Source organism: Brassica oleracea, chromosome C3, assembly GCF_000695525.1.
Source record: "Brassica oleracea var. oleracea cultivar TO1000 chromosome C3, BOL, whole genome shotgun sequence".
Classification (NCBI taxonomy): domain Eukaryota; kingdom Viridiplantae; phylum Streptophyta; class Magnoliopsida; order Brassicales; family Brassicaceae; genus Brassica; species Brassica oleracea.
The window spans coordinates 15,551,688-15,576,400 of NC_027750.1; the positions used below are offsets into that span (position 1 = coordinate 15,551,688).

The following is a 24,713-nucleotide window of genomic DNA, read 5'->3' on the forward strand; positions in this document are numbered from 1 at the left end:
AAAACGTTGTTGGAGAGTAAAATGTAAAAATTCAATAATTTTGTTATATAGATACTAATTTAAAATAATACATAAATATGAACAATTATTTTCAGAATTGTTTAGTTTTGTACCCAATTAAGTTCAGAAACCATAGTCTTAAAAACTTAACTTCGAAAGGCATATGTTACTTTTAAAAACAGATTGTGTCCGGTGTGTTTTAAGGTTTAGCGAATTTTGTCATGAATTTTGGTTCTAAATAACGTTTAAAATATAAATTAAAACTCAGTAGTATAAAGATATTTAGTAAAATATGTTTATAGCTTTCCCCGATTAAAACTAAATAAAATAAAGTTCTAGAAGTTAAAATATAGTGGATTAGCCAAAGACAATACGATTTCAATATTTGGTTAAAAAATTTAAATAAAAACATTGTTAAAGACAAGACAAGACATTTACGATATATATCGTGTTTCATTAAATTTAAGCTAACAAAAATAAAAATGTGAACTTAAAGATTTTTTTTTGGTTCCAATTTCCAATTTAGAAAAATTTATAGCTTTCCCCGATTAAAACAAAATAATATAAAGTTCTAGAAGTTAAAATATAGTGGATTAGCCAAAGACAATACGATTTCAATATTTGGTTAAAAAATTAAAATAAAAACATTGTTAAAGACAAGAGAAGACATTTACGATATATATCGTGTTTCATTAAATTTAAGCTAACAAAAATAAAAATGTGAACTTAAAGATTTTTTTTTGGTTCCAATTTCCAATTTAGAAAATTATTAATAAAATAAACGATCAAAAACATAACTAGATCAAACATAATTAATGATTAATAAATAATCAAAACATAATTTTTTAAACTAAATCAGTTTGAATAGCTAGCAAAATAAAAAATAGATTAAACTCTATAATATACCATGAATTTAGTGGAAATTTTAGTGAAAAAGTAACAGTTTAATTTAAAATAAATATGATAAAACTCAGTACATAAAATTGAAGAATGAATAGAAAAATTAATAAGAATAAAAAGAGAGAAGTCAATTTATTATATTGTTTTCCACATTACATTAACATATGACCGACCACCATTCACTTGCATCAATCACATGATACATCTATTTAGAAATAAGAATTCTCTTAGCCGGTAACGGCCCAAGGTCAATATATAAAAAATATACAAAAGTATTTCCAAAAAGAAACACCGACTTGAGGCTTTTTCATATCTAATCAGCTGTGGAAGGTGTTTTTATTTCAATGCCATGTACTTTATGGCGCAACCATGTTATGAAAAAAACATAGAAGTTTTGAAAATATATACTTGGACAAACTTCAACGGAGACAAAGCAACATATGATCAATGTTGGCGTAAGTCATACAATTCTTATGTTACGTAACAACACTCACGACAATAATGTGAAACCCCCAACAACATAAAATTTGTGAATTTCATAAAACCCATTTTCTTAAGTTCTGATTTAAATTGCACAACTATTAGCCCATCCGTTTTCGTTTACAAATAAAAAAAATTTCTCATGCTTTATTCCAAAAAAAAAAGAAAAATTCACAAACACCATTAGAACAAAAATATAGTTACCTAACATATAAATTATCAACCCAAATGATAGCTAAATTTCACATCTGATCAATGTCATTTTTTCATTTTCCTGGAAACATTTCACCACTTTGTAAAAAGGCCAAAAACCATCAGATAAGTAATAAAACTAAACAAAAAACCTGACCGACATTTTAGAACAACAAATGCCAAGCCTAAAATTACGATAGCAGTTTACACATAATTGGAGAGAGAGTAAGCAACACAGCTTGCATAATTGGAGAGGAAGGATGCTACAAGAATAAGTGGAGCTAGGGGAAGGCTGTTACTACCCACTTATGTGCTCCTATGTTCCAAGTTCGGTTTAGATCCAGTAAGGTCCAATACTGTGTCTACTCTGTTTTTCTTTCATGTAATTTGAATCAAGATCAGTTAATAAAGACATAGTTTTCAACTTGAGGAGTACATGCTTTTCATTACGAGAAGATGATCAAATTTAGAGAACAGATACCTACCGAGCTACTCACACTAACAAAAGGGTATTTACAAAAGATAATATCAAGTTTTTCTTAACATACTTTTTGGCATACTCATTGCACTTGCAGGGCATCACTAATCCTATATCATATTACATTTTCTATTCCTATATCATATTACATTTTCCTCAATAGTAGAAGGACATCCTTAAATATTTGGGCCAGTAAGTTTTATGGTCTCTTTGTAACATTCTTACATTTAAGCCGGCACATGGTTGTCAAATGAATAGAAAGATAAATAATGCCAAAAAATAGTTAGCTAACTACTGGTCATTCTAAATTAATTGTAAGTGTATTGTCATTGAACTGAACCAAACAATAGTAACTGAGTTTCCTTACTTTTTTCGTTTGGAGAATAATGGCATTTTTTGTCGTTTTGGTATTAAAGATCGGACGAAGCACTCAATCACCTATGCAATTCTGCAAATGGAAAAAACAACAAGGATACGTATCTTTGTGGTTTATTACTTCTGTGCACAGGAAAAATCAAAGAAGGAAAAAAGTTCCTAGATACCCTAGACTGGGAACACACACTACCTACATCCGATCGTTGCTGGAGTAAATTAAAAAAACACTCAGTGTCTATCCTATTCAGCCGGAAGACATATATCTAAAGAACATGGCCAGACTCAAACCTCCGAGAAGTTACGACCTCCAAAACATAAATCATCTATGCAAGAATTGTTATTACTTCATCAGAGTTGAGAAATTTGTCGATTACATTGTTCATAGATAATTAAAAAAAATGTCATTGTTTACTTTGCTTTTTAAAGACAAAGCTGATTTTACAATTCTTCTGTCATGAATATTTAAAAAATCTTTAATTTATTGTTTGCTTTACTTTTGAAATTAATTACTACTCCCTCATTGACTTCTACCATCAACTTTCCGTTTAGGATAAATCCATAAAATTCAAAAAATAAATAAAATCTTCTATACGTACGTAAACAAAAAAATGCATCACCCCCATTAGTACAGAAAAATTACATTTTCACTCAGCAGGAGTCAAAAAACGCATTGACATGACGTCGAAAGTTAAGGACTCCAAGCCTGAGATCTACGAACATTTATTCATAAAATCTATTATTAGTTCACGACCCTCAATTCTTAATTGGCAAGAACTACTAATTCTAACTCGATTGGACTAACAACTAACAGATGAAAATGAAACTAATTAAATTCAAAAGAGGAAACAACGTCCGATACTAATACGTGATTCTGTAACTATTACAAATAAACATGACACATAAAAATGCATGTTATCATCGTTGTCTCATGACCTCAGCCTAAAAAAAAGGTACATCCTTCTGGGTCGGAGAAGTGACAAAAAGTAAACCTTGCATGAACATCTTCAGCTTCTTCCTCCAGGTAGCATATTGATTAGAGCTTCCATGGTGATGTGAGTTACACAAGAATGTTTAGCCTATTCACAAATCAAAGGAACAAATAAGCATGTTATAAGCCATGAAGTCATAGTTATATATCATAAATAATAAAATTTAGTTGTAGTCTAGCTGGTCAGGATACTCGGTTCTCACCCGAGAGACCCGGGTACGAGATCCGGCAACGGAGCAAACGTTTTTAAATATTTTTTTTTGTTATTATATAGCAAACCGGATTGTGTTTCAGTAAACCAAGAAGGGAGAAGAAAAACCCTCAAGCCGGCGTTCTCTTCTCTCTTTCTTTTGTTTGGTCATTTGAGATTAGAGAGAAATGCAGAGATTGAGATCTCAGCAGTTACTAAGAAGGCCTCTCTGGGAGAGCAGGAGGCTTGGAGGAGGGTATTGCACGAGCTCCTCCTCCGAAAAGATCGTAGCTTCGGTGCTTTTCGAGAGATTACGCGTTGTGATTCCCAAACCAGATCCTGCTGTCTACGCCTTTCAGGAGTTCAAGTAAAGCCTCCTTTTTATGTTCATCTTATTACAGCTCAATTTCGATATTTATGTGTGTTAGGAGAGGTGGTCTTATTTGCACTCTTTTTTTTTATTTTATTTTTATAAATTTATTTCTGTTGCAGATTCAATTGGCAACAGCAGTTTCGCCGTAGATACCCAGATGAGTTCTTGGACATTGCTAAGAACAGGTTAAACTACATTCCTTTTACATGTGTCCGAATGCATACATCTAGTCAACGTTTTCATGTCATCTCTATTAAATTCTTTCATAAATTTCCAAACTTTTATAACAATGGCAAAGAACTGTAGATAGGCGTTTTATCTTGTAGCTTCTGTTAGAACTATCATCTCTGGTTCTGTTATGAGTTGCTCAAAGTGTAATGAAAAATTCCAATTCATCTGTGAATAACAGAGCCAAGGGTGAATATCAAATGGACTATGTACCTGCTCCCAGAATCACTGAGGCTGACAAGAATAACGATAGGAAGTAAGCTTCACCTTTAATTAAAGACACATCTACTTGTCTTCTCTTTCGCTTACTGGCTTGCAATTATTAATAGGTCATTATACAGAGCTCTTGACAAAAAGTTGTATCTTCTCATCTTCGGCAAGCCTTTTGGAGCTACTAGTGACGAACCTGTCTGGCATTTCCCTGAGAAAGTGTATGATTCTGAGCCAACTCTTCGCAAGGTGATGATGATGGTTTATCTCCCTCTGTTATCAATCCATAACGCCATCAGTTTCGTTCTTATGTGTAATTTGGTATTTGCAGTGTGCTGAATCTGCTTTGAAGTCAGTGTTAGGAGACCTGACTCACACATACTTTGTTGGAAATGCTCCAATGGCTCACATGGCTATTCAACCTACTGAAGAAACACCTGATTTGCCATCTTACAAGGTAAACAACAAAGATCCTCTGAGATAAACAAAGAAGCAATCGGTTACTTAATTTGACTGATTCTTTTGAATCATCTTTTCTTCGGGTGTAGAGGTTCTTCTTCAAATGCAGTGTAGTAGCAGCGTCCAAGTACAACATAAGTAACTGCGAGGATTTTGTGTGGGTTACCAAAGATGAGCTTTTGGAGTTCCTCCCTGAGCAAGCTGAGTTCTTCAACAAGATGATAATTAGCTGAGAAGAGTCACTGAGTCACAGCACAAAATAAAACTCCTTTTTTCTTTTCTCTTTTCCTTCTAGTTCTCCTGAGGAAGATAGAAAAACTTTTTAAGACATTATATATCGTGTGTGAAGGTCTTTGTTATAACTAAGACCAAACGATGTTTCTTGTTTTGTAGTCACGCACATGTGGTGTGTGAGGTCACATTAGGTTTTTTTTTTATGTTGACTTAGGGCTGGGCAAAAAACCCGGATCCGAAGAACCGAATCCGATCCGAAAAAGTAGTACCAAATCCGAACCCAAATTGATTAAATATCCAAACTGTTCAAAATTTTGGTATCTAAAAAACCGGATCCGACCCAAACCGAAGTATCTCGGGTACCTAAATGTAACCGAAATATATTTATATACCTAAATATATTACTTATTTTTAGATTTACTATATATTACAAACATCCAAAAATATATAAGATATTTTTAAGTTGTCTAAAATACTTGAAAATATACATAAATAGTCAAAAGGAAATGTCTAAAATAGCTAAAATATATTCAAAACACCAAAATGCTTAAAATATCTATTGATTTTCTATCCAAATATTCAAATCAAACCAATTTATATGTTAATTTTAGGTATTTTGACATATATTATACAAATTTATATGTAATATATTATTTTGTTTTATAGATTTTGAAAAATTTTAAGCATATAATAAATATTAAAATTTTTAAAATAATTTAAATGGGTTATCCAAACCCGAACCGAACCCGCAAAGATCTGAACCGAACCCGAACCGAAATTTAGAAATACCCGAATGAGACTGAAATCTTTGAACCCGAAATCCAATTAGATCCGAACCGAACCCGAATGGGTACCCTATGTTGACTTGTGGCAGTTGATCGGAACTCAGGAAGTACGTAGTTGAATGTAGTTGGCTTCTCAATCTATTTATACTTAAAATTCATCTCGGATACACATCACACTAGGCAACCTCTCTCATGAATATTGTCACGTTTATTTATTCGGCAAGTGTTCTTCTCAATTCCGTCAAGATTCCCAAACGGAACTACTATAGATGCGACACAATACATGCTTAACGTGAAAAAAATAAGTTCAGAGGCTGGAAAAGAAAAGGAGCATTGTGGGGCTTAATGCAAACCCTAAACACCAAATGCAGTTCCTCTCTCTATCTTTACATAATAATATATCGTGCGTACAATGCATCGAATAACAGCCTACTAATCATTCATACTCGTCAATATGTTCATAGTCTCAAATTCAATTTGATTATAAAATAAGTTTAATCGGTATAACCAACAACAAAAAAAATCAACTGTAATCTGAATCACAAAATGAAATGGTTATAAACGCAACATTGTCTGTGACCGAATAAAACCGCATTTGGTTTCGGGTTGAATATTAGTTCGTTTGATTGAAGTTACTTGTTTTCCTTCAGACAGCATCTCTCTCATTTGCATGCAACGTTACCACTTACTAGTCAAAAGCCATATATTTTTTTTTTCCTTCACATTTTATAAAATATGGTTTATGGAGTATATAATCTAATGGCCCATAGTGAGTGATGATCTTTGTTTTGTAACCAGTATCCTTAAAATAGGCACGATAAAAAAAAAAAGAGACGAAAAAGTCTTGCTGTAGTGTAAGCCACAAACTACTTAACCAACAAATATGGATTAGCGAGAGAAAAAAATATAAGAGAGATCTGATCATTTCAAAATAACAAATCGAAACATCAAAAAAAGAGAAGAAGAGAGAATGGCATCAACGGAGCAAAAGGAGGTAGAAGAAAATGGGTCGATGATTTCAGGTTTGTTGGACAAAGCCAAAGGTTTCTTTGCAGAGAAGCTAGCGAATGTTCCGACTCCTGAAGCCGCCGTAGACAACGTCGATTTCAAAGGCGTGACACGTCAAGGTGTAGACTATCACGCCAAGGTCTCCGTCAAGAATCCTTACTCTCAGACGATCCCTATTTGCCAGATCTCTTACGTCCTCAAGAGCGCCACAAGGTTTCCTCTTCTGACCTTTTTCTCTCTTTTTTTTTTGTTACAATTATTTATGAACCCTTTGATATACATGATCTAGCGTAATACGTACCAATTCATATTTATAATAGTTTAGTTATCCAAGTGCATTTGCATCTATTCATTGATGATATCAGACATATATGGATATTGAATTGAGTCCATAACGTTTATACCTTAGTATCTTACACATGTAAAACATAATACTAATATACCGCATGTTCTCGAAAATATCGTCTCAAGTTTGTATATTACATAATAAATAGCTTAGATTGTAACATGAACATACCAGTAATTTGTTGTGGGACGTTACGCACGCGTCATGTGTAGGTTCATCATGCTAATTAATAATTTTTGTGGTTGGGTAGGACGATAGCGTCGGGTACAATACCGGACCCGGGTTCGTTGGTTGGGAACAAGACAACGGTTTTGGACGTACCGGTTAAGGTGGCTTATAGCATAGCGGTTAGTCTGATGAAGGACATTGGCTCGGACTGGGACATTGACTATCAACTCGACATTGGACTAACCTTCGATATTCCTGTTGTTGGTGACATTACCATTCCTGTTTCTACTCAGGGTGAGATCAAGCTCCCTTCCCTTCGCGACTTCTTTTAATTTCAACTATGGTTTGTCTTAATTATAATCTAATCTTCAATAAGGTTCGACCCATAAGCATAGGCGATCGGATATTTTATTTCAGGATTTCCTTTTTTTGTTATTGAATTGTTAAGGATATTTCGTATTTGTTGACTATGTATGTTTGAATGGTGTGATTATGATTATAATTCCATGCATACAATAAAACTAGAAAATGCAATAATACCTGACTTTGAAGATCAACAGTTCGAAAATCGACAACTGAATGAATCATTTAACATTAGATTCCTGAGGATACTTTTTAGTTGTTAAATGTTAACTTTGGTTGATGGTTCATGAGTATATTAAAGAAATACTAATAAACGAAATAATTATGATCAGAGAACAAATATACTGACTGACCAGAAGAAGATGTGAGCTGTCTTAGATCTCGGGGTTGGACATATGAGTATATTTTTCTACGTTGTCACTTGTCACCAGAATTTGATCTAAAGAGACGAGAATCAATGTCATCGCATCGGTAGATACTAGTGTCGGAAGGAGGGCTTAGCAAACAATTTCGTGGTCGGGACATTCAGTTGAAAAGACGGCCCAATCAGTTCATGGACCTCAATCATACTGATCATTGCACGAATATGGGCTTTCAAAATAAAAAGTCAAGACCATAACTATAAGCGCAATCCAAAAATACGTCGCATAAGCCCTAAATCACGCTCTATAAAAACTCGATCTAAAGATCATTTAACTTCCACAGCTCTTATAGAGAGGCCTAATCGCTATTCTTCCCCGCCGTTTCTACGTTTCTTTGTTTATTATTCGAGTTAGATCTGTCTTTTTTTTTTTTTTTCTGTGCTTTGGTTATGGTGTGAATTATCTATATGTGTCTAGGGATGCAATGAAGAGTTAATATCGGAAAAGGTTTAATTTGAGATCGTGTGGGGCGAATATCGTTCTCGCGAGATGAAATCCGATTTATATTATGGTTCGTATTCGCTGAGCATTTCGAATTTTTAGTTATAATAACGAGGGACCTATGGGTGAAACGCTTTAATCAATGCGTATTCAAGCCAAGTTTACCTTCGTATATTCACTATCGGAGATTGCCTGGAATCTGTGATTTCTATTCCAGATTTCAATTATGTTTCCGATTAAATTTTGGAGAATGTTTTTAATTGATCGAGTGAAAAGCGAAGGACCCAGCAGGGAAGCGTGTATACTCATGGAATGAGGCTTCTCTAACAATTTTATTTACCCTTCGTAGATTGAATCTCTCCAAGAGATCATTGGTGATCTGTTATCGGATTGTCGCGAGTTCTTGGTGTATAGTTTGATTTGAGTTTTTTTTTTTGTTAAATATGTTATGTAGAGAAAAGCAGGGATTGTGTGTATCGGCTTAGCGCTAACAAATGCGCTTTGTACGAAAGATTTCCCAATGCAAAATCAATTAGGGGCAGATGGGCAGTTGTGATTCATTTTTTCTATTGAATAGCTCAACAATCATCTTCCCCATATCTGCCAAGTTTCAGCAGAAACTTGGCCTACCTGGTGGAAAGTTGAACATGTACTGTATTAATGTAAAATCCATTGCTTTATGGTGAAATAATTGAATTGACGAAAATATTGATTACACAAATCGATGATTCTGAGGGGAACCAATTTATGATCATCATTGGTTTGGGGCTATTGCCGCAACAAGTGTACATGAATATTGTTATATAAAAGGAAAGTTAAACATTTTACTTTGATCATTAGTAAGGTAGAATCCAATTGTTTTTGGTGAAATAATTCAATTTGACTTGACTAAAAATATTGAATATAAAAAAGTTGATTATACAAATCGATGGTGTAAGGTGAACCATTTTATGATCCACTAGGCTTCGGGCTACAGCAGTACCAAGTGTCCATGAATCCGGATGTATAAAACAAAAGGAAGATACTTTTGTACGAGATGACCAACATTAAAATCTTGTCTAAATATCGAGGAAAAACAAACAAACTCCAAACTTTATCCTTGTCTAGGACTCGGATTTGATTCCATTTATTGATAAACTTGAATCCCTAACCATAAACGGACCGGCATATGATTTTCAATTACCAGAAATAATATCGGATCGGGTCTTTATCGTTGAAGATAGATTAGAAGTCTGATTAATCGTCATCCATAGATAAAAGGAGCTTTTTATTAATTATCCTTTAAAGAGATTTTTTGTGTGACGAGGACCTATATATGATCTATCATCGCGTCGCGACTTGTCGTCTTCGTCTCAAATCTCAATCCTCCTCGAAGCACACAACATCCCTCTCCTAGATAGATATTTTGACAACTGAAAACATCGCTGCCGTCTTCAATTCGATGGCGTTCCTTGTCCGATCGCCGGATATACCCACACGAATCTTCTCCGATTCGAATTCGAGTGTGAGCCATGCGTTTACGAGGAGGAAGGTTACTGTTTCCGCGAGAGATTCGTCTAGTTTCAAGATTCAGGAATCGAGACTATACGCGAAATTCTCAGCTCCGGCTAAAGAAGACTGCAAGATTAGCAGACATGATGAGGAGGAGGAGGATAAAGAGAGCTACTACGTGAATAAGGGCCACGCCGTTCAGTGTCTCAGAGAGGAGCTTCCTTCCTTGTTCCTCAAAGACCCCAACTTCCACATTTACAGGTTCCCATTGATTGATCTCGGTCGTGTTTTGTATCCTACTGATTGGTCTGTCCTTAGTTCTTGATTATATAGCTCTATTCTTGTCTAATTCTTCACAGGGATGATATTGTGTTTCGAGATCCCATTAACACCTTTATGGGAATTGATAACTACAAATCCATGTTCTGGTGGTTACGTTTCCTTGGAAGGATCTTCTTCAGAGCACTCTGCCTAGACATTGTTAGTATTTGGCAACCCACAGATAACACTCTCATGATTCGATGGACTGTTCACGGAGTTCCTCGTGGTCCCTGGGAGACTCGTGGTCGTTTTGATGGCACTTCCGAGTATAAATTCGATAAGAATGGCAAGATTTATGTACACAAAGTCGATAACATCGCTATTAACTCGCCTCCAAAGTTTCAATTGCTCAGTGTTCAAGACCTTGTTGAAGCCATTAGCTGCCCTTCCACACCCAAGCCGACCTATTTTGAGTTTAAAGACTCATCATCATCATCTTCGGAAACATACTAGTGTACATAGTCCTTTTTGTGTGGTTTATAGATATAGAGAGTAATGAGAAGCTATGGGATGAAAGTGAAATAAAACCAATAAAAGCGTTTTTGTTTATAACCAAGACAAGCCTGTTCGATATGTAATTTGTAGGTTGGGTTATGACCACCAATACACTTGAATCGTACGTGTAAAGTGGCAGGTCCATTTGGTTAGCTAATCTACACTTGTGGATCTCTGGATTAACTAGATCCACATCCGGTTTAAATTGTGGTTAATTAAAATTTTAAAAATCGTGCATGGAATCTCACCGTAAATATTTAATGTGCTATATGATGTTAACTACCACATTAAAAACATATACCAGACATGTGAACATTTCTCTTGCATATCTACTACAATAGTACTATATTTATAGAACTACAGATCGAATTTTTTTTAATGTATAGTAGACAAAAATATTAATTTAATTTACTATTAGTTCATTAATTAATCTGAAAATTTTATTTAAATAAAAGACATAGTGCGTCTTTCCCGAAGTCGTTTTCTAATATTCGTTTGTACTCACTCAAAATGGAAAAATGCCATTTGGAATCACCTCTACTTCACTCACCTTGCGTCTTCTTCTTCTCTCTCTTTCTTTCTCAAGTTATAGCTTAGCAGTCTCTCACCAGAGAGTCTAACCTCACATCACACATCCGAACAAACATTGATACAGTGATAGGGAAGAGAAGAGAGTGAGAGAGAGAGAGAGAAAAAAAGAAGCTAAAATGAAAGAAGAAGCTTTGGTGACGGATGATCCAGCAATGACCTTTGAAGAGGTTTCTATGGAACGCAGCAAGAGCTTCGTTAAGGCGTTACAGGTTACTTGTTATATATTTCCTCACATTGATATGGTTTTGAGCGAGATCCATGATCTATCCTAGTTGTATATGCTATAGACTTTGGGGTCCATGGTAAAAAGTAACTTAGTGTTCTTGTCTGTAAGACCGTAATTATGTGGATTAAGTGTGTAAGTTATAGATGGGACCGAGATCAGATGATTGTCGGTTAGTGTTATAACACTTCTTTAAGATTTTGTATCTGTGTCATTTTGGGATCAAAATAATGGTTGACTAATAATTTTGACTTTTTGATCTACCATTGATTGGTTCATGTTAACTTGTCACACTTTAAATTTTTATGTAACAGGAGCTCAAGAACTTGAGGCCTCAGCTTTACTCGGCTGCTGATTACTGTGAAAAGTCTTATCTTCATAGCGAACAAAAGCAAATGTATGTAATATTCTCCTTTATAGTTTATACAGCTAGTAACAGCTTTGAATGATGGTTGTTCTCATGTATCTGCTCTGTTTCTGTTAAGGGTACTGGACAATTTAAAGGACTACACTGTAAAGGCTCTGGTTAATGCTGTTGATCACCTTGGAACTGTTGCTTCCAAGCTTACTGATCTCTTTGATCACCAAAGCTCAGACATATCAACTATGCAGTTGAGAGCTTCTTGTGTTAGCCAGGTAACAAGACTTGTCATAACACACTTCTCTACTGATCTAGACATTCTCTCTCTCTCTTAAAGGTTTGTGTTCATTTTGTCAGCAACTGCTAACAAGCCGGACATATATAGACAAAGAAGGTCTTAGACAGCAACAGCTATTAGCAGTTATCCCAGTGCATCACAAGCACTACACACTACCCAGTAAGAGTTTTCTAAGATTTCTTTTGATTGGGGTTACTAGTAAAATCTGATTCCTTCTTCTTTTTGGCTCTTGTTAGATTCTGTTAACAAGCGGGTACACTTTAGTCCTCTCAGACGCACAGACACAAGACAGAATCATTATCAAGTAGATATATCCCGTCTTCAACCTTCAGGTGCAATGTCCTCCTCCTCATCTTGGAGCTTGATTGATATACTAGTTGTAGTGAAAAATTGAACTGTTTAAATAATGGTTTGGTTTTGACTAACTTAGATGCCCCTTCATCGAAATCACTCTCCTGGCATTTAGGATCAGAGACAAAGTCTACCCTAAAAGGAACAACCACTGTTGCATCAAGGTGAGCCCACGAAAAGCAGTCTTAGTACTTGTTACACACGTTCTTGGTCACTAAACAACTAAAGGTCACATACCTATTGTGGCAGCTCGAAAGATTCAAAAGCTTTTGTAAAGACATCTGGAGTGTTCCATCTTTCAGGTACGAGAAACATAGCATTTATTCTGAGCTAATAGATTTGGACCATTTTGATGATACATTGAGACTCTTGCAGGTGATGAAGAAAACATAATAAACAAGAAGCCTTTTGTCGGAGGTTCTCAGGTCTCAGGTGTTCCTGCAACATCCACCATCACAAGGCAGACATACGGCGTTGCCCATAAGGTAAAATCGTAGAGACTACACATTGAATATTTGGTATGGATTAGATTAGTAAGATGGGTCAAATGATTATAAGCTCATTGTCCTGATGAGACAAGTTTGTTGTTGTTCCTCAGGCTGTGGAAGTTCCCAAACTTACGACGGCACACAAGTCACATGACAACCCACGAGGAGAGATCATTCAAGCCCCTGTACGGACCAAAAGTGTTATGTCTGCGTTCTTCGTTAAACCGAAAACTCCAAAGCTCAAAGCTGGTTACGTCTCGTGAAACACCAAACTGAGAAGGAAATTTCCAATATCATCATCCTACCCTTCTTTTATTTTTACAACACGTTCGTCTCTTTTCATGTAGTTGATCTTAGTTCCAACATCAGTGTACGAAGTCAAATAAGACATGATTAATTGATTATGGTCCATGAATAACAAAACTGGGTAAGATTAATCAAGAATAAATGTGTTTTCAAGCAAGGGTTTGAAGTGCAAAAGGCACTATAATGATTTCTACTCCCTCAAAATTTCAAAATAAATGTCTCTTTTAGCATTTCAATGTATAACTAGATTTTGACCCGTATATTTTTTGTTTTAGTTATTTTTGAAAATTTTAATTTTAATAAGACCTTCACTAACTTTAAGTAAAATTACATTTAATAAATATTTTTTAATCGAATAACCTATTTAAAACCCGTTATACTAAATGAGTTTCATTTATATGAATATTTATTTCTATTAAAATTTCACTTAAACCCTATTAAATCCTATTTTTAACATCAAATGCTTTGTTAATTGATAAACTTAATGTATGTGTAAAATAATTAAAATTTGAAAGAAAAATGTCTAGTCGAATAAATCTAATTTTTTGGCGGAGATGTAAGCTATGCTGTTGTAGTGTGATAATATTTTTTGAAAAAAATATATCAAATTTTATTATAATTATGAGGAATAATTATTATATTATGTCAATAACTAATGCTATACATAATTATATAAAATAATGTGTTATATTAATCAAATAAAAGGTTAAAATCAAAAAAATAATTTTTATTTAAACACCCAATAACAAAAAAAAAAAAAAATATATTTTTATAAATTTTTGTTGCCATATACATAGTTCTTTAAAACATGACTTAAAGTGGTTATCCCTGACTTTAAAATATATTCATTTAGATGAAGTTATATAATTTGTGCAGCTATATAAAAATTAGTTTTTTTAGTTGGACATAACTTTTTATCAATTGGTTATATTTATGTTTTAATATAATAGATAATAATCGAGTATAATTGCAATTTTGTTTAATAATCAATATTATTAGTCTTCTTCTATTAAAATTAAATTAGCCATAAACCTAGATGTGGTTAAGAAAGCAATATAAATTTATATGGCTCCTTGCAATCAGACCAAATGGAACAAATCAGTTGATTTTAAAAACAAAATCGAGGCCCATGGCCAATTTTAAAATCATAAACCGACAAAAACTCTTTCTTTGTGTTGGAAGAAAACGTAACTGCTTATTATACAAAGAGAACGTGTTATTGATTTAATTAAAGTAGATACAGTTATAAAAAAAAATCAATTGGACATAACTTGTTATCAATGGGTCACACTGCTGTTTTAATAGAATAGATTTATTAACTTTATTTTTCAGTTCATTTTTCTATTGGTTGAAGTATGGTTATATGTATGGATAATGATGTTTTTATTTAGAAAATATGAAAAACTAAATATTTTTTTAATATGTGTGAGTGACATTTCTTTTTTAAATTCCATTTCTTTACGTGATATTATTTTCTAATGAATTTGATGAGTAAATGATACTTTTTATTAATTTAAAATATTTTTTTATGAATCTTATCGATGAAATCCATATTTTTTAATAAATAGTGATTTAATAAGGTTTTTGTAAATGCTATTTCCAATAAGAGAGGATTTATAAAACCTTTTATAAATACTTTATCCATTAATAAGGGAAGATTTGGCAAAATCCTAAAATTTTATAAAATCCATGAACCAATACTACTAATCTAAATGGGCCACTAAGATCATCTCCAACCACCTCTATTTCTATCTTTATATTTTTTCTTAAAATAGAAAAATTTTATTATAGAAGTGAAAATGCTCCAATGTATACTTTTACAATAGAGATCCTCTATTTATAAAGGAAAATATAGAGATATGTTATTTTCATCTCTAAATATAGAGGCAAAAAATAACTTTATTCTATGTTTTTTTTTTAAATAGAGAAATTCTATTATAAAAGCATATATTAGAGCATTTTCACCTCTATAATAGAAATTTCTATTTTAAAGGAAACTAGAATACAACCCGCGTTAAAACGAAGATAAACTTTGTTTCTTTTTATTTATATCCGACTATTTTTGTATAGTAAAAATGTAAATAAATAGTTTTTTGTATACATTAATTTTTTTGTCAGCAGTATACATTAATTTATTCGGGGTTCGTGTGATGCTAGTGCAGATATTGTCTCATATTTCTTGTTGACAATGTCTCGTTTAAAAGGTTTGACTGGTGATTATTTGAGAAACACTCGGAACAAATAAAAAAAAATGAAAAAAAATAAAATTAAAAGAATGAGTAAGAATGATTGTTCTTCCTCGAAAATAATGAAGAATAATTTTACTTTATTATTCTCTACAAAAAAAGAAATGATAGAAAAGAAAAATTAATTTCTTATGAATGGTGTATTTTTATGGGAACCATAAGAAATTGAATGTTCCATCTCATTCCTCTGGTCACCAATCACACTCTTATTAATAGTTTAGGTTTGGTAAAGCATATACCATAGTTTAGTTTTATTGTTGTAAAAAAAATAGTTTGGGTTTAATAAAAAGAATGAGATCAAACGTCGACTACCATATCAAAAATCACAAAACAATGGAGTAACATAATTTGGTTTGGGTATTATCAAATCTCACTGGTCAATGGTATGCTCATCTAAATCAATTACAAATGAATTGTCTAATTTTACTTCTTACCGATTTTGATTGTTTTGCCGGTTTTGGTTAGTTTTTCTAACTCTTAATTTATTTTGTTTGTCCCATAAGCAACAAATGATCCAGTTAAGTCTCAAATAATTCTTCTACCAAATTTCAAAAGATCTAACATTTAATACAAAAATGTAATCATTACTTTCTTTGTCTTTCACGTTGTATATTGCTCTTCAGATTACTATTAATAATATTTTTGTTATCTTATTATTTTTAATTAAATTAGTATATTTGACCAGGTAATAAGAATGAGCAAATACATGAGAATAATAGCGAAAGAAGATATTGGCAAACGAAAACGATTTTCGTGATTAACGTTATTGTTTGGTTAGATTAGTTAGATATAATAATAATGCCCAAGTGATTGTTAGTTTTGTTGGCATCTAATTAATAAGAATTAAATACTAAATTAATTTTTGGCTTTTTTATTAGGAGTGTATAATTGTTTAGTTTCATTTTACTTTTTATTAGAAAAATATCGTATATAATATAACCATATAAGAGTACATTTAGGTTTATTTGTTAAATTAGTAATTAATGGTCTAACTATGACTTGTGTATAGTAGATAAAAATTAAGACTCTAAATTAATAGATTAGATTAGTACATGGGATATGGTCTAATAAACGAACAGAAACAGAAAGCAACTCCGTTTTCTTTAATTAGCCTTTCATCTAATTCATTGGTAACCGACCTGTAAGCATAGCCATTCAACGTTCTGTTTCCAACTTGGACCAGCTAGCTCTCTCTCTCTCTCTCACCTCTCGAAACTTTTGAAATTAAAAAAAGAAAAGAAAAAGCATTTCTAGGGTTTGTTCCTCGAAAATCAAATTCCGAATTCGACCCCTTTCTCCAGATTCATCTGCTGGGTATTCGCCGGATAGAGAGGGTGGTTTGGAAAAAGGAAGATGAGAGGTTCGGATCTATTTGACCCTAAGACGTCGACGGACATGGATTCCATTTTGTCTCGCCGCGACTCGTCACCCGGCGCTGATTTCGGCTTCGCTTTCAACGACAGCAACTTCTCCGACCGCTTGCTCCGAATCGAGATCCTGGGTGAAGGTTGCTGCACGAGTATCGCCGATTGGGCTCGCCATCGCAAGAGGACAAGAGATGATAAAAATAAGGGTACCTAAAAAGTTTTCACCTTTATGAAGAAATATGAAATCGATTGAATAGTTTTGTTACGGTTGGTTTCAGACATTGTGGCGTGTCCTGAAGAGCAGATTATAACCGACAACAACCAACCTGATATGGATGATTGTCCTGGTGGTGACGAAGAAGGAGAGGCAATGGTGGAAGAGGCTCTATCAGGTACTTGAGAGAGCATTCTCAATCTTACAGAGTGTTTTCGGCTCTAAAATGTTTTAGCTTTGTGTAAAACAGGTGGTGGTGATGATGATGAGGATGATGATGCGTCTAGTGAACCAAACTGGGGAATGGACCATTCCGCTGTTGTTAATGTTAAGGAACTTCATATTAGTTCTCCTATCTTGGCTGCTAAAAGCCCCTTTTTCTACAAGGTATCTTTAATCCTTTCTGTATCCTTATTGTTTGCTCATACATAGGATAACATTGTCTTTTGCTTCTTGTCGTAGCTGTTCTCCAATGGCATGAGGGAATCAGAACAAAGACATGTTACCCTTAGAATTAGTGCACAAGGTACCGCAATTTCATGTCTGCAGTTATGCTTTTGTTTATCTCGCCTTGCTGCCTCCGATTCTCTCCTAGCTAGCTTTCTTATTATTTTTTGATTATTTTGTTCCTTTGATATTAACTCAGTTACTGATTTTGGTTTTCACATGTGTTATTTTGTATTCATGAAACGTGGTTAGTGTTAAGAGATCTCACATTGTTGATTTTTCATGCGCTGTTTTTGTGTGTTTTGGCAGAGGAAGGTGCTTTGATGGAGCTTTTAAACTTTATTTATAGCAGCTCTCTAACTGTCACAACAGCACCTGCTTTATTAGATGTGCTTATGGCTGCTGACAAGTTTGAGGTTGCTTCATGCATGAGGTACTGCAGCAGACTTCTCCGCAACATGCCTATGACCCCTGATTCCGCTTTGCTCTATCTCGACCTTCCCTCCACTGTTTTAATGGCTGAAGCGGTCCAACCTCTAACTGACGCGGCCAAGCAGTTCCTTGCCTCGCGTTACAAGGATATTACCAAGTGAGCACAGACTCCAAATGCATGTAATCGAGTCTTGTAACTACTAGATGAGATATTCATGTGTTACCATTCTTGTACAGGTTTCAAGAAGAGGTTATGGCCTTGCCGTTGGCTGGAATAGAGGCGATACTATCGAGCGATGATCTCCAAATTGCTTCTGAGGACGCTGTTTATGATTTTGTGTTGAAATGGGCAAGGGGACAGTACAGTTCATTGGAAGACCGTAGAGAGATTCTCGGTTCACGCCTTGCGCTCTGCATCCGCTTCCCATACATGACGTGCAGAAAACTCAAAAAGGTACTAACGTGCAGTGACTTTGAGCATGAAGTAGCATCAAAGCAGGTTCTAGAAGCGCTCTTCTTCAAAGCAGAAGCCCCGCATAGGCAACGCATTCTATCCGCTGAAGGATCAGACTCCACGAACCGCCGTTTCATAGAGAGGGCTTACAAATACAGACCCGTAAAAGTTGTGGAATTCGAGCTTCCTCGTCCGCAATGTGTAGTGTACCTAGACTTGAAGCGAGAGGAATGCGCAGGACTGTTCCCTTCGGGAAGAGTTTATTCTCAGGCTTTTCACTTAGGAGGTCAGGGCTTCTTCCTCTCGGCGCACTGCAACATGGACCAGCAAAGCTCGTTTCACTGCTTTGGTCTTTTCCTTGGGATGCAAGAGAAAGGAGCTGTGAGTTTCGGTGTGGACTATGAGTTCGCAGCTAGACAGAAACCTTCGCAGGATTACTCGAGCAAATACAAAGGAAACTACACGTTCACCGGTGGGAAAGCGGTTGGTTATAGAAACCTTTTTGCGATTCCTTGGACTTCGTTTATCGCAGAGGACAGTCAGTACTTCATCAATGGCGTTCTCCATCTCCGCGCTGAGCTCACCATCAACAGAACTTAACTGATCAGTTTCCCTCTCCTCTTTCTCCATATATAAGCTGCATTATCTCTTGATGTAGCAGCTCTAACCATGAGTGTGTTGTGTAATTTGTCTAGGGAGAAGCAAAAATGCAAGGTTTTCAATAGAGTACGAACGCTGTAAATTTGAATGGAATTTAACTTTTTCTATCTACACGTATCAACTATTTTCAACCTACTAGTCCTAGATTTTGAGCCTTTAGTTAACTGAAAATATAAATTGTCCGTCAGTATCTGAGATTAGGACTTAAGATTGTAATTTTTTTCTTTATTATATATTTTTATTATATATATTGAGTACATATAGAATTTCAAAACAATTATTAATCAACATAATTAGTTATAGGAAAGTAATTTGAAGATTTAGACTTTGAGTAACAACAACAGAAAGATTGACCAAATTGATTTCGTCGACAAACTCCACTTTTGTAACCTATAGATATGCATCTGGTAATGCATTCTAGTGTACCACTACATTCCATGGTGTATAAACTATTTTGTCATATTCAATCAAAAAACATATTGAGAAGAACAAACCGCTATCAGTTTTGTATATCTAGAATGAAAAATTAACTATACAAAATTAATAAAGTAGTTTTACTTTAATTAACTTAAAAACTTCATAAAAATGTTTCTATTGAAATAAAAAATCTTTATTTGAGACATTATCACTCTGAATGAAAAATAAATTACTTAAAATCACGGGTAGAAAGAAGAGTACAAGCATCTTCACTGAAATTAGTCGATGAGACGAAAACTTATTGATTGCCATTAGTTACTCTCCCGGAAGATGAAACCACTTTTAGAGATATCTTTCAATAACATTAAAGCAATAAAAATAATTAAAATAGATGCTCAGATTACAAGTGTTTTGCAATAAGACATGTTGTGTCTTCTTAAGTGAAATTATTTAAGATTTCTTATGATAGTTAACATAAATAAAACTATATTTACCTTTTTCTGAATTATAGTGCTTAAGAAACTAGATATATTGATAATATATGGGTGTTGTTGCTTATATATACATACTCACACACTCACATCATATATGTTGGTCAATAGTTGAAGTAATACATTTTCTTCAACTTATGTGAAGATATTAATTTTAGTCAAGTGTTTCAATTTATTGTGTTTCCAATTTAGATTGCCCCCCCCCCCGCCCACCCCACACAGGCGAACACATATATATTGGTCTATAATTAAAGTAATGAACTTTCTATACTTTATGTAAAAAAAATAATTTTTGTCAAATTGTTTCAATATTTATAGTTTGTCAATTTATATATATATTTGTTAGTTTCAAATACCTTTTTTATATCTCAAACACAATTATCAGTAAGACTTAAGAAAGATTTAATAATTATTTATTTTCATTTAAGTGTAGCCAATATTAAAGCTAAAAATACTCAGACGCTTTTTTATTTAGTATCAATTTATAAAATACATTTGATATGTGCTACAAAAAATTGAATATAAATACCTGAAACTTTTTATAAGTATTTTCTGAATTATTCAAACCAATATTGCACCAATTTTCGAATCTTGTTTTGAAAAGTATTTGTTTAAATGATCATAAGTAGTGGAGATTAACTAGATTTATTTTTGTTAACGATGATCTGTTATCAAGTACAAAATTGAAAGTTTAATTTGTTTGAGATTGTTGTTTGATTCTTATACTAACTTTTCTAATCAAATGTCATTTCCAAATATTTAACATTTTCATATTGTTAACAAATTAATAATTATTTTTTCCCTTATTCTCCTCTAAAATATTATTACAAAAGACTAAAGAGTCTCATTTCAAATACCAGTTACCAAGTTATGATCTTAAACGTAACCGACATATAACTAAACAATGACTAAAATGAGCCATATAAATTAATAAATTTAGTATCAGAGAATAGTTAGTGTTTAAATTTTCTAGTTTAGATGGTGAGATTCATACTTTTTAATTTGTAAGTACGGAAAAGAAATTGATACATGAATGTTTATTTATGATCATGGATCTAAATTTTGATTTAAAAGCAGTTTGCTCAAGATTTTGTAACTATTCCACAAACAATTTAATTTGGATAGTTAAATGCAATGTTCATATAACTGTTATTTATTAAATTATCGATTCCTGATTTACATTTTCCTAACTGTTTAGGAATATATGTATTAGTTTAATAGGTTATCTAATTGTATGTCCAAAAAATAAGGAACTCGGAAGTGAAATCATCAAAAAAGTGTGTGTTACATTTGGAGAGAAAGAATAATTAATTAGGCATGTGGAGGAATTGAATTGAAGATTTGAACAAACTGATTGCGTGCTAGTTTTGTTGGTGATATACACTGTTCATGGGCGTAAAGCTACGCACATTGGAGTTGTTGAATGATTTTTTTTAACAGTTGAAAAAACAAGAGGCAAAATAGTAGGACTGTTGAATGCTTCGTTGAATAAACACCAAGTGAGACCAATTTTTAATATGTCTCTCTCTCTTATTGGATTTTGTAGATTATGTATTTTTTTCCTATCTCAATAATTCAACAACAATTATCTACAACTAAATAAATTTATTTTTAAAAAAATTATATATCAAAATTCGTAATTTTTTCTACTCTATAAATAAAGACTTGGTTCATTTGATTTGGATAAAAAAAACTTCAATTTCTACTACTCCCTATGTTTTAGGGAGTTTTTGATGTTTCAAAATAGAAGATGTTTTTATAAATCAATGTACTTTTTAACTTTATCAAAAACTGTACATTGACATATGACTTTTTATTTATGATCTTGGATCTAAATTTTGATTTAAAAGGAGTTTGCTCAAGATTTTGTAACTATTCTACAAACAATTTAATTTGGATAGTTAAATGCAATGCTCGTATATAACTGTTATTTATTAAATTATGGATTCCTGATTTACATTTTCCTAACCGTTTAGGAATGTATGTATTAGTTTAATAGGTTATCTTATTGTATGTCCAAAAAATAAGGAACTCGGAACTGAAATCATCAAAGGAAGTTTGTGTTATACTTGGAGAGAAAGAATAATTAATTAGGCGTGTGGAGGAATTGGATTGAAGATTTGAACAAATTGATTGCGTGCTAATTTTGTTGGTGATATATACTGTTCATGGGCGTAAGGCTACACACATTGGAGCTGTTAAAAGATTTTTTTCAACAGTTGAAAAAACAAGAGGCAAAATAGTAGGACTGTTGAATGTCTATTTGGATTCAACCGGTTGAATAAACACCAAGTGAGACCCATTTTTAATATGTGTCTTTCTCTTTTGGATTTTGTAGATTATGTATTTTTTCTTATCTCAATAATTAACTTTCTATACTTTATGTAAAAAAAATAATTTTTGTCAAATTGTTTCAATATTTATAGTTTGTCAATTTATATATATATTTGTTAGTTTCAAATACCTTTTTTATATCTCAAACACAATTATCAGTAAGACTTAAGAAAGATTTAATAATTATTTATTTTCATTTAAGTGTAGCCAATATTAAAGCTAAAAATACTCAGACGCTTTTTTATTTAGTATCAATTTATAAAATACATTTGATATGTGCTACAAAAAATTGAATATAAATACCTGAAACTTTTTATAAGTATTTTCTGAATTATTCAAACCAATATTGCACCAATTTTCGAATCTTGTTTTGAAAAGTATTTGTTTAAATGATCATAAGTAGTGGAGATTAACTAGATTTATTTTTGTTAACGATGATCTGTTATCAAGTACAAAATTGAAAGTTTAATTTGTTTGAGATTGTTGTTTGATTCTTATACTAACTTTTCTAATCAAATGTCATTTCCAAATATTTAACATTTTCATATTGTTAACAAATTAATAATTATTTTTTCCCTTATTCTCCTCTAAAATATTATTACAAAAGACTAAAGAGTCTCATTTCAAATACCAGTTACCAAGTTATGATCTTAAACGTAACCGACATATAACTAAACAATGACTAAAATGAGCCATATAAATTAATAAATTTAGTATCAGAGAATAGTTAGTGTTTAAATTTTCTAGTTTAGATGGTGAGATTCATACTTTTTAATTTGTAAGTACGGAAAAGAAATTGATACATGAATGTTTATTTATGATCATGGATCTAAATTTTGATTTAAAAGCAGTTTGCTCAAGATTTTGTAACTATTCCACAAACAATTTAATTTGGATAGTTAAATGCAATGTTCATATAACTGTTATTTATTAAATTATCGATTCCTGATTTACATTTTCCTAACTGTTTAGGAATATATGTATTAGTTTAATAGGTTATCTAATTGTATGTCCAAAAAATAAGGAACTCGGAAGTGAAATCATCAAAAAAGTGTGTGTTACATTTGGAGAGAAAGAATAATTAATTAGGCATGTGGAGGAATTGAATTGAAGATTTGAACAAACTGATTGCGTGCTAGTTTTGTTGGTGATATACACTGTTCATGGGCGTAAAGCTACGCACATTGGAGTTGTTGAATGATTTTTTTTAACAGTTGAAAAAACAAGAGGCAAAATAGTAGGACTGTTGAATGCTTCGTTGAATAAACACCAAGTGAGACCAATTTTTAATATGTCTCTCTCTCTTATTGGATTTTGTAGATTATGTATTTTTTTCCTATCTCAATAATTCAACAACAATTATCTACAACTAAATAAATTTATTTTTAAAAAAATTATATATCAAAATTCGTAATTTTTTCTACTCTATAAATAAAGACTTGGTTCATTTGATTTGGATAAAAAAAACTTCAATTTCTACTACTCCCTATGTTTTAGGGAGTTTTTGATGTTTCAAAATAGAAGATGTTTTTATAAATCAATGTACTTTTTAACTTTATCAAAAACTGTACATTGATATATGACTTTTTATTTATGATCTTGGATCTAAATTTTGATTTAAAAGGAGTTTGCTCAAGATTTTGTAACTATTCTACAAACAATTTAATTTGGATAGTTAAATGCAATGCTCGTATATAACTGTTATTTATTAAATTATGGATTCCTGATTTACATTTTCCTAACCGTTTAGGAATGTATGTATTAGTTTAATAGGTTATCTTATTGTATGTCCAAAAAATAAGGAACTCGGAACTGAAATCATCAAAGGAAGTTTGTGTTATACTTGGAGAGAAAGAATAATTAATTAGGCGTGTGGAGGAATTGGATTGAAGATTTGAACAAATTGATTGCGTGCTAATTTTGTTGGTGATATATACTGTTCATGGGCGTAAGGCTACACACATTGGAGCTGTTAAAAGATTTTTTTCAACAGTTGAAAAAACAAGAGGCAAAATAGTAGGACTGTTGAATGTCTATTTGGATTCAACCGGTTGAATAAACACCAAGTGAGACCCATTTTTAATAT

The 24,713-nt window shown here is 32.7% G+C and overlaps 5 protein-coding genes across 6 annotated transcripts; all 5 read left to right on the forward strand.

Moving 5' to 3' along the window:
- Nucleotides 1-3,706: 3,706 nt before the first annotated feature.
- LOC106332000 (39S ribosomal protein L46, mitochondrial-like) lies at nt 3,707-5,350 on the forward strand. Its single transcript, XM_013770448.1, has 6 exons — nt 3,707-3,970; nt 4,096-4,161; nt 4,386-4,460; nt 4,534-4,663; nt 4,746-4,871; nt 4,963-5,350. The coding sequence occupies exons 1-6, from the start codon at nt 3,792-3,794 to the stop codon at nt 5,104-5,106; spliced, it is 720 nt and encodes a 239-aa protein (XP_013625902.1). The 5' UTR covers nt 3,707-3,791; the 3' UTR covers nt 5,107-5,350.
- Nucleotides 5,351-6,818: 1,468 nt separating this feature from the next.
- LOC106333643 (desiccation-related protein At2g46140-like) lies at nt 6,819-7,884 on the forward strand. Its single transcript, XM_013772065.1, has 2 exons — nt 6,819-7,113; nt 7,497-7,884. The coding sequence occupies exons 1-2, from the start codon at nt 6,863-6,865 to the stop codon at nt 7,744-7,746; spliced, it is 501 nt and encodes a 166-aa protein (XP_013627519.1). The 5' UTR covers nt 6,819-6,862; the 3' UTR covers nt 7,747-7,884.
- A 2,059-nt stretch (nt 7,885-9,943) lies between these two features.
- Nucleotides 9,944-11,104, forward strand: LOC106331561. Its single transcript, XM_013769941.1, has 2 exons — nt 9,944-10,392; nt 10,491-11,104. Exons 1-2 carry the CDS (start codon nt 10,082-10,084, stop codon nt 10,903-10,905), a joined length of 726 nt encoding a protein of 241 aa, XP_013625395.1. The 5' UTR covers nt 9,944-10,081; the 3' UTR covers nt 10,906-11,104.
- A 372-nt stretch (nt 11,105-11,476) lies between these two features.
- Nucleotides 11,477-13,713, forward strand: LOC106332446 (protein ABIL1-like). Of its 2 annotated transcripts, none has more exons than XM_013770904.1 (9): nt 11,477-11,747; nt 12,076-12,158; nt 12,247-12,397; nt 12,480-12,579; nt 12,657-12,752; nt 12,851-12,935; nt 13,021-13,073; nt 13,147-13,256; nt 13,370-13,713. In XM_013770904.1, exons 1-9 carry the CDS (start codon nt 11,655-11,657, stop codon nt 13,520-13,522), a joined length of 924 nt encoding a protein of 307 aa, XP_013626358.1. In that variant the 5' UTR covers nt 11,477-11,654; the 3' UTR covers nt 13,523-13,713. The 2 variants fall into 2 exon arrangements, with proteins under 2 accessions (XP_013626358.1, XP_013626359.1); XM_013770905.1 differs by having other exon boundaries at nt 12,887-12,935.
- A 3,251-nt stretch (nt 13,714-16,964) lies between these two features.
- On the forward strand, nt 16,965-19,494 carry LOC106336271 (BTB/POZ domain-containing protein At2g46260-like). Its single transcript, XM_013775056.1, has 6 exons — nt 16,965-17,384; nt 17,457-17,570; nt 17,643-17,779; nt 17,855-17,918; nt 18,149-18,428; nt 18,509-19,494. Exons 1-6 carry the CDS (start codon nt 17,165-17,167, stop codon nt 19,323-19,325), a joined length of 1,632 nt encoding a protein of 543 aa, XP_013630510.1. The 5' UTR covers nt 16,965-17,164; the 3' UTR covers nt 19,326-19,494.
- Nucleotides 19,495-24,713: the final 5,219 nt, after the last annotated feature.

Coding starts and splice junctions, on each gene's coding strand:
- LOC106332000 (XM_013770448.1), top strand. CDS start 3,792: ATGCAGAGATTGAGATCTCAGCAGTTACTAAGAAGGCCTCTCTGGGAG. Junction 4,162..4,385: donor TTGGACATTGCTAAGAACAG/GTTAAACTACAT, acceptor TGTGAATAACAG/AGCCAAGGGTGAATATCAAA. Junction 4,872..4,962: donor CTGATTTGCCATCTTACAAG/GTAAACAACAAA, acceptor CTTCGGGTGTAG/AGGTTCTTCTTCAAATGCAG.
- LOC106333643 (XM_013772065.1), top strand. CDS start 6,863: ATGGCATCAACGGAGCAAAAGGAGGTAGAAGAAAATGGGTCGATGATT. Junction 7,114..7,496: donor GTCCTCAAGAGCGCCACAAG/GTTTCCTCTTCT, acceptor GTGGTTGGGTAG/GACGATAGCGTCGGGTACAA.
- LOC106331561 (XM_013769941.1), top strand. CDS start 10,082: ATGGCGTTCCTTGTCCGATCGCCGGATATACCCACACGAATCTTCTCC. Junction 10,393..10,490: donor CCCAACTTCCACATTTACAG/GTTCCCATTGAT, acceptor AATTCTTCACAG/GGATGATATTGTGTTTCGAG.
- LOC106332446 (XM_013770904.1), top strand. CDS start 11,655: ATGAAAGAAGAAGCTTTGGTGACGGATGATCCAGCAATGACCTTTGAA. Junction 12,753..12,850: donor ATCCCGTCTTCAACCTTCAG/GTGCAATGTCCT, acceptor TGACTAACTTAG/ATGCCCCTTCATCGAAATCA. Junction 13,074..13,146: donor TGGAGTGTTCCATCTTTCAG/GTACGAGAAACA, acceptor AGACTCTTGCAG/GTGATGAAGAAAACATAATA.
- LOC106336271 (XM_013775056.1), top strand. CDS start 17,165: ATGAGAGGTTCGGATCTATTTGACCCTAAGACGTCGACGGACATGGAT. Junction 17,385..17,456: donor AAGAGATGATAAAAATAAGG/GTACCTAAAAAG, acceptor GGTTGGTTTCAG/ACATTGTGGCGTGTCCTGAA. Junction 17,571..17,642: donor GGTGGAAGAGGCTCTATCAG/GTACTTGAGAGA, acceptor TGTGTAAAACAG/GTGGTGGTGATGATGATGAG.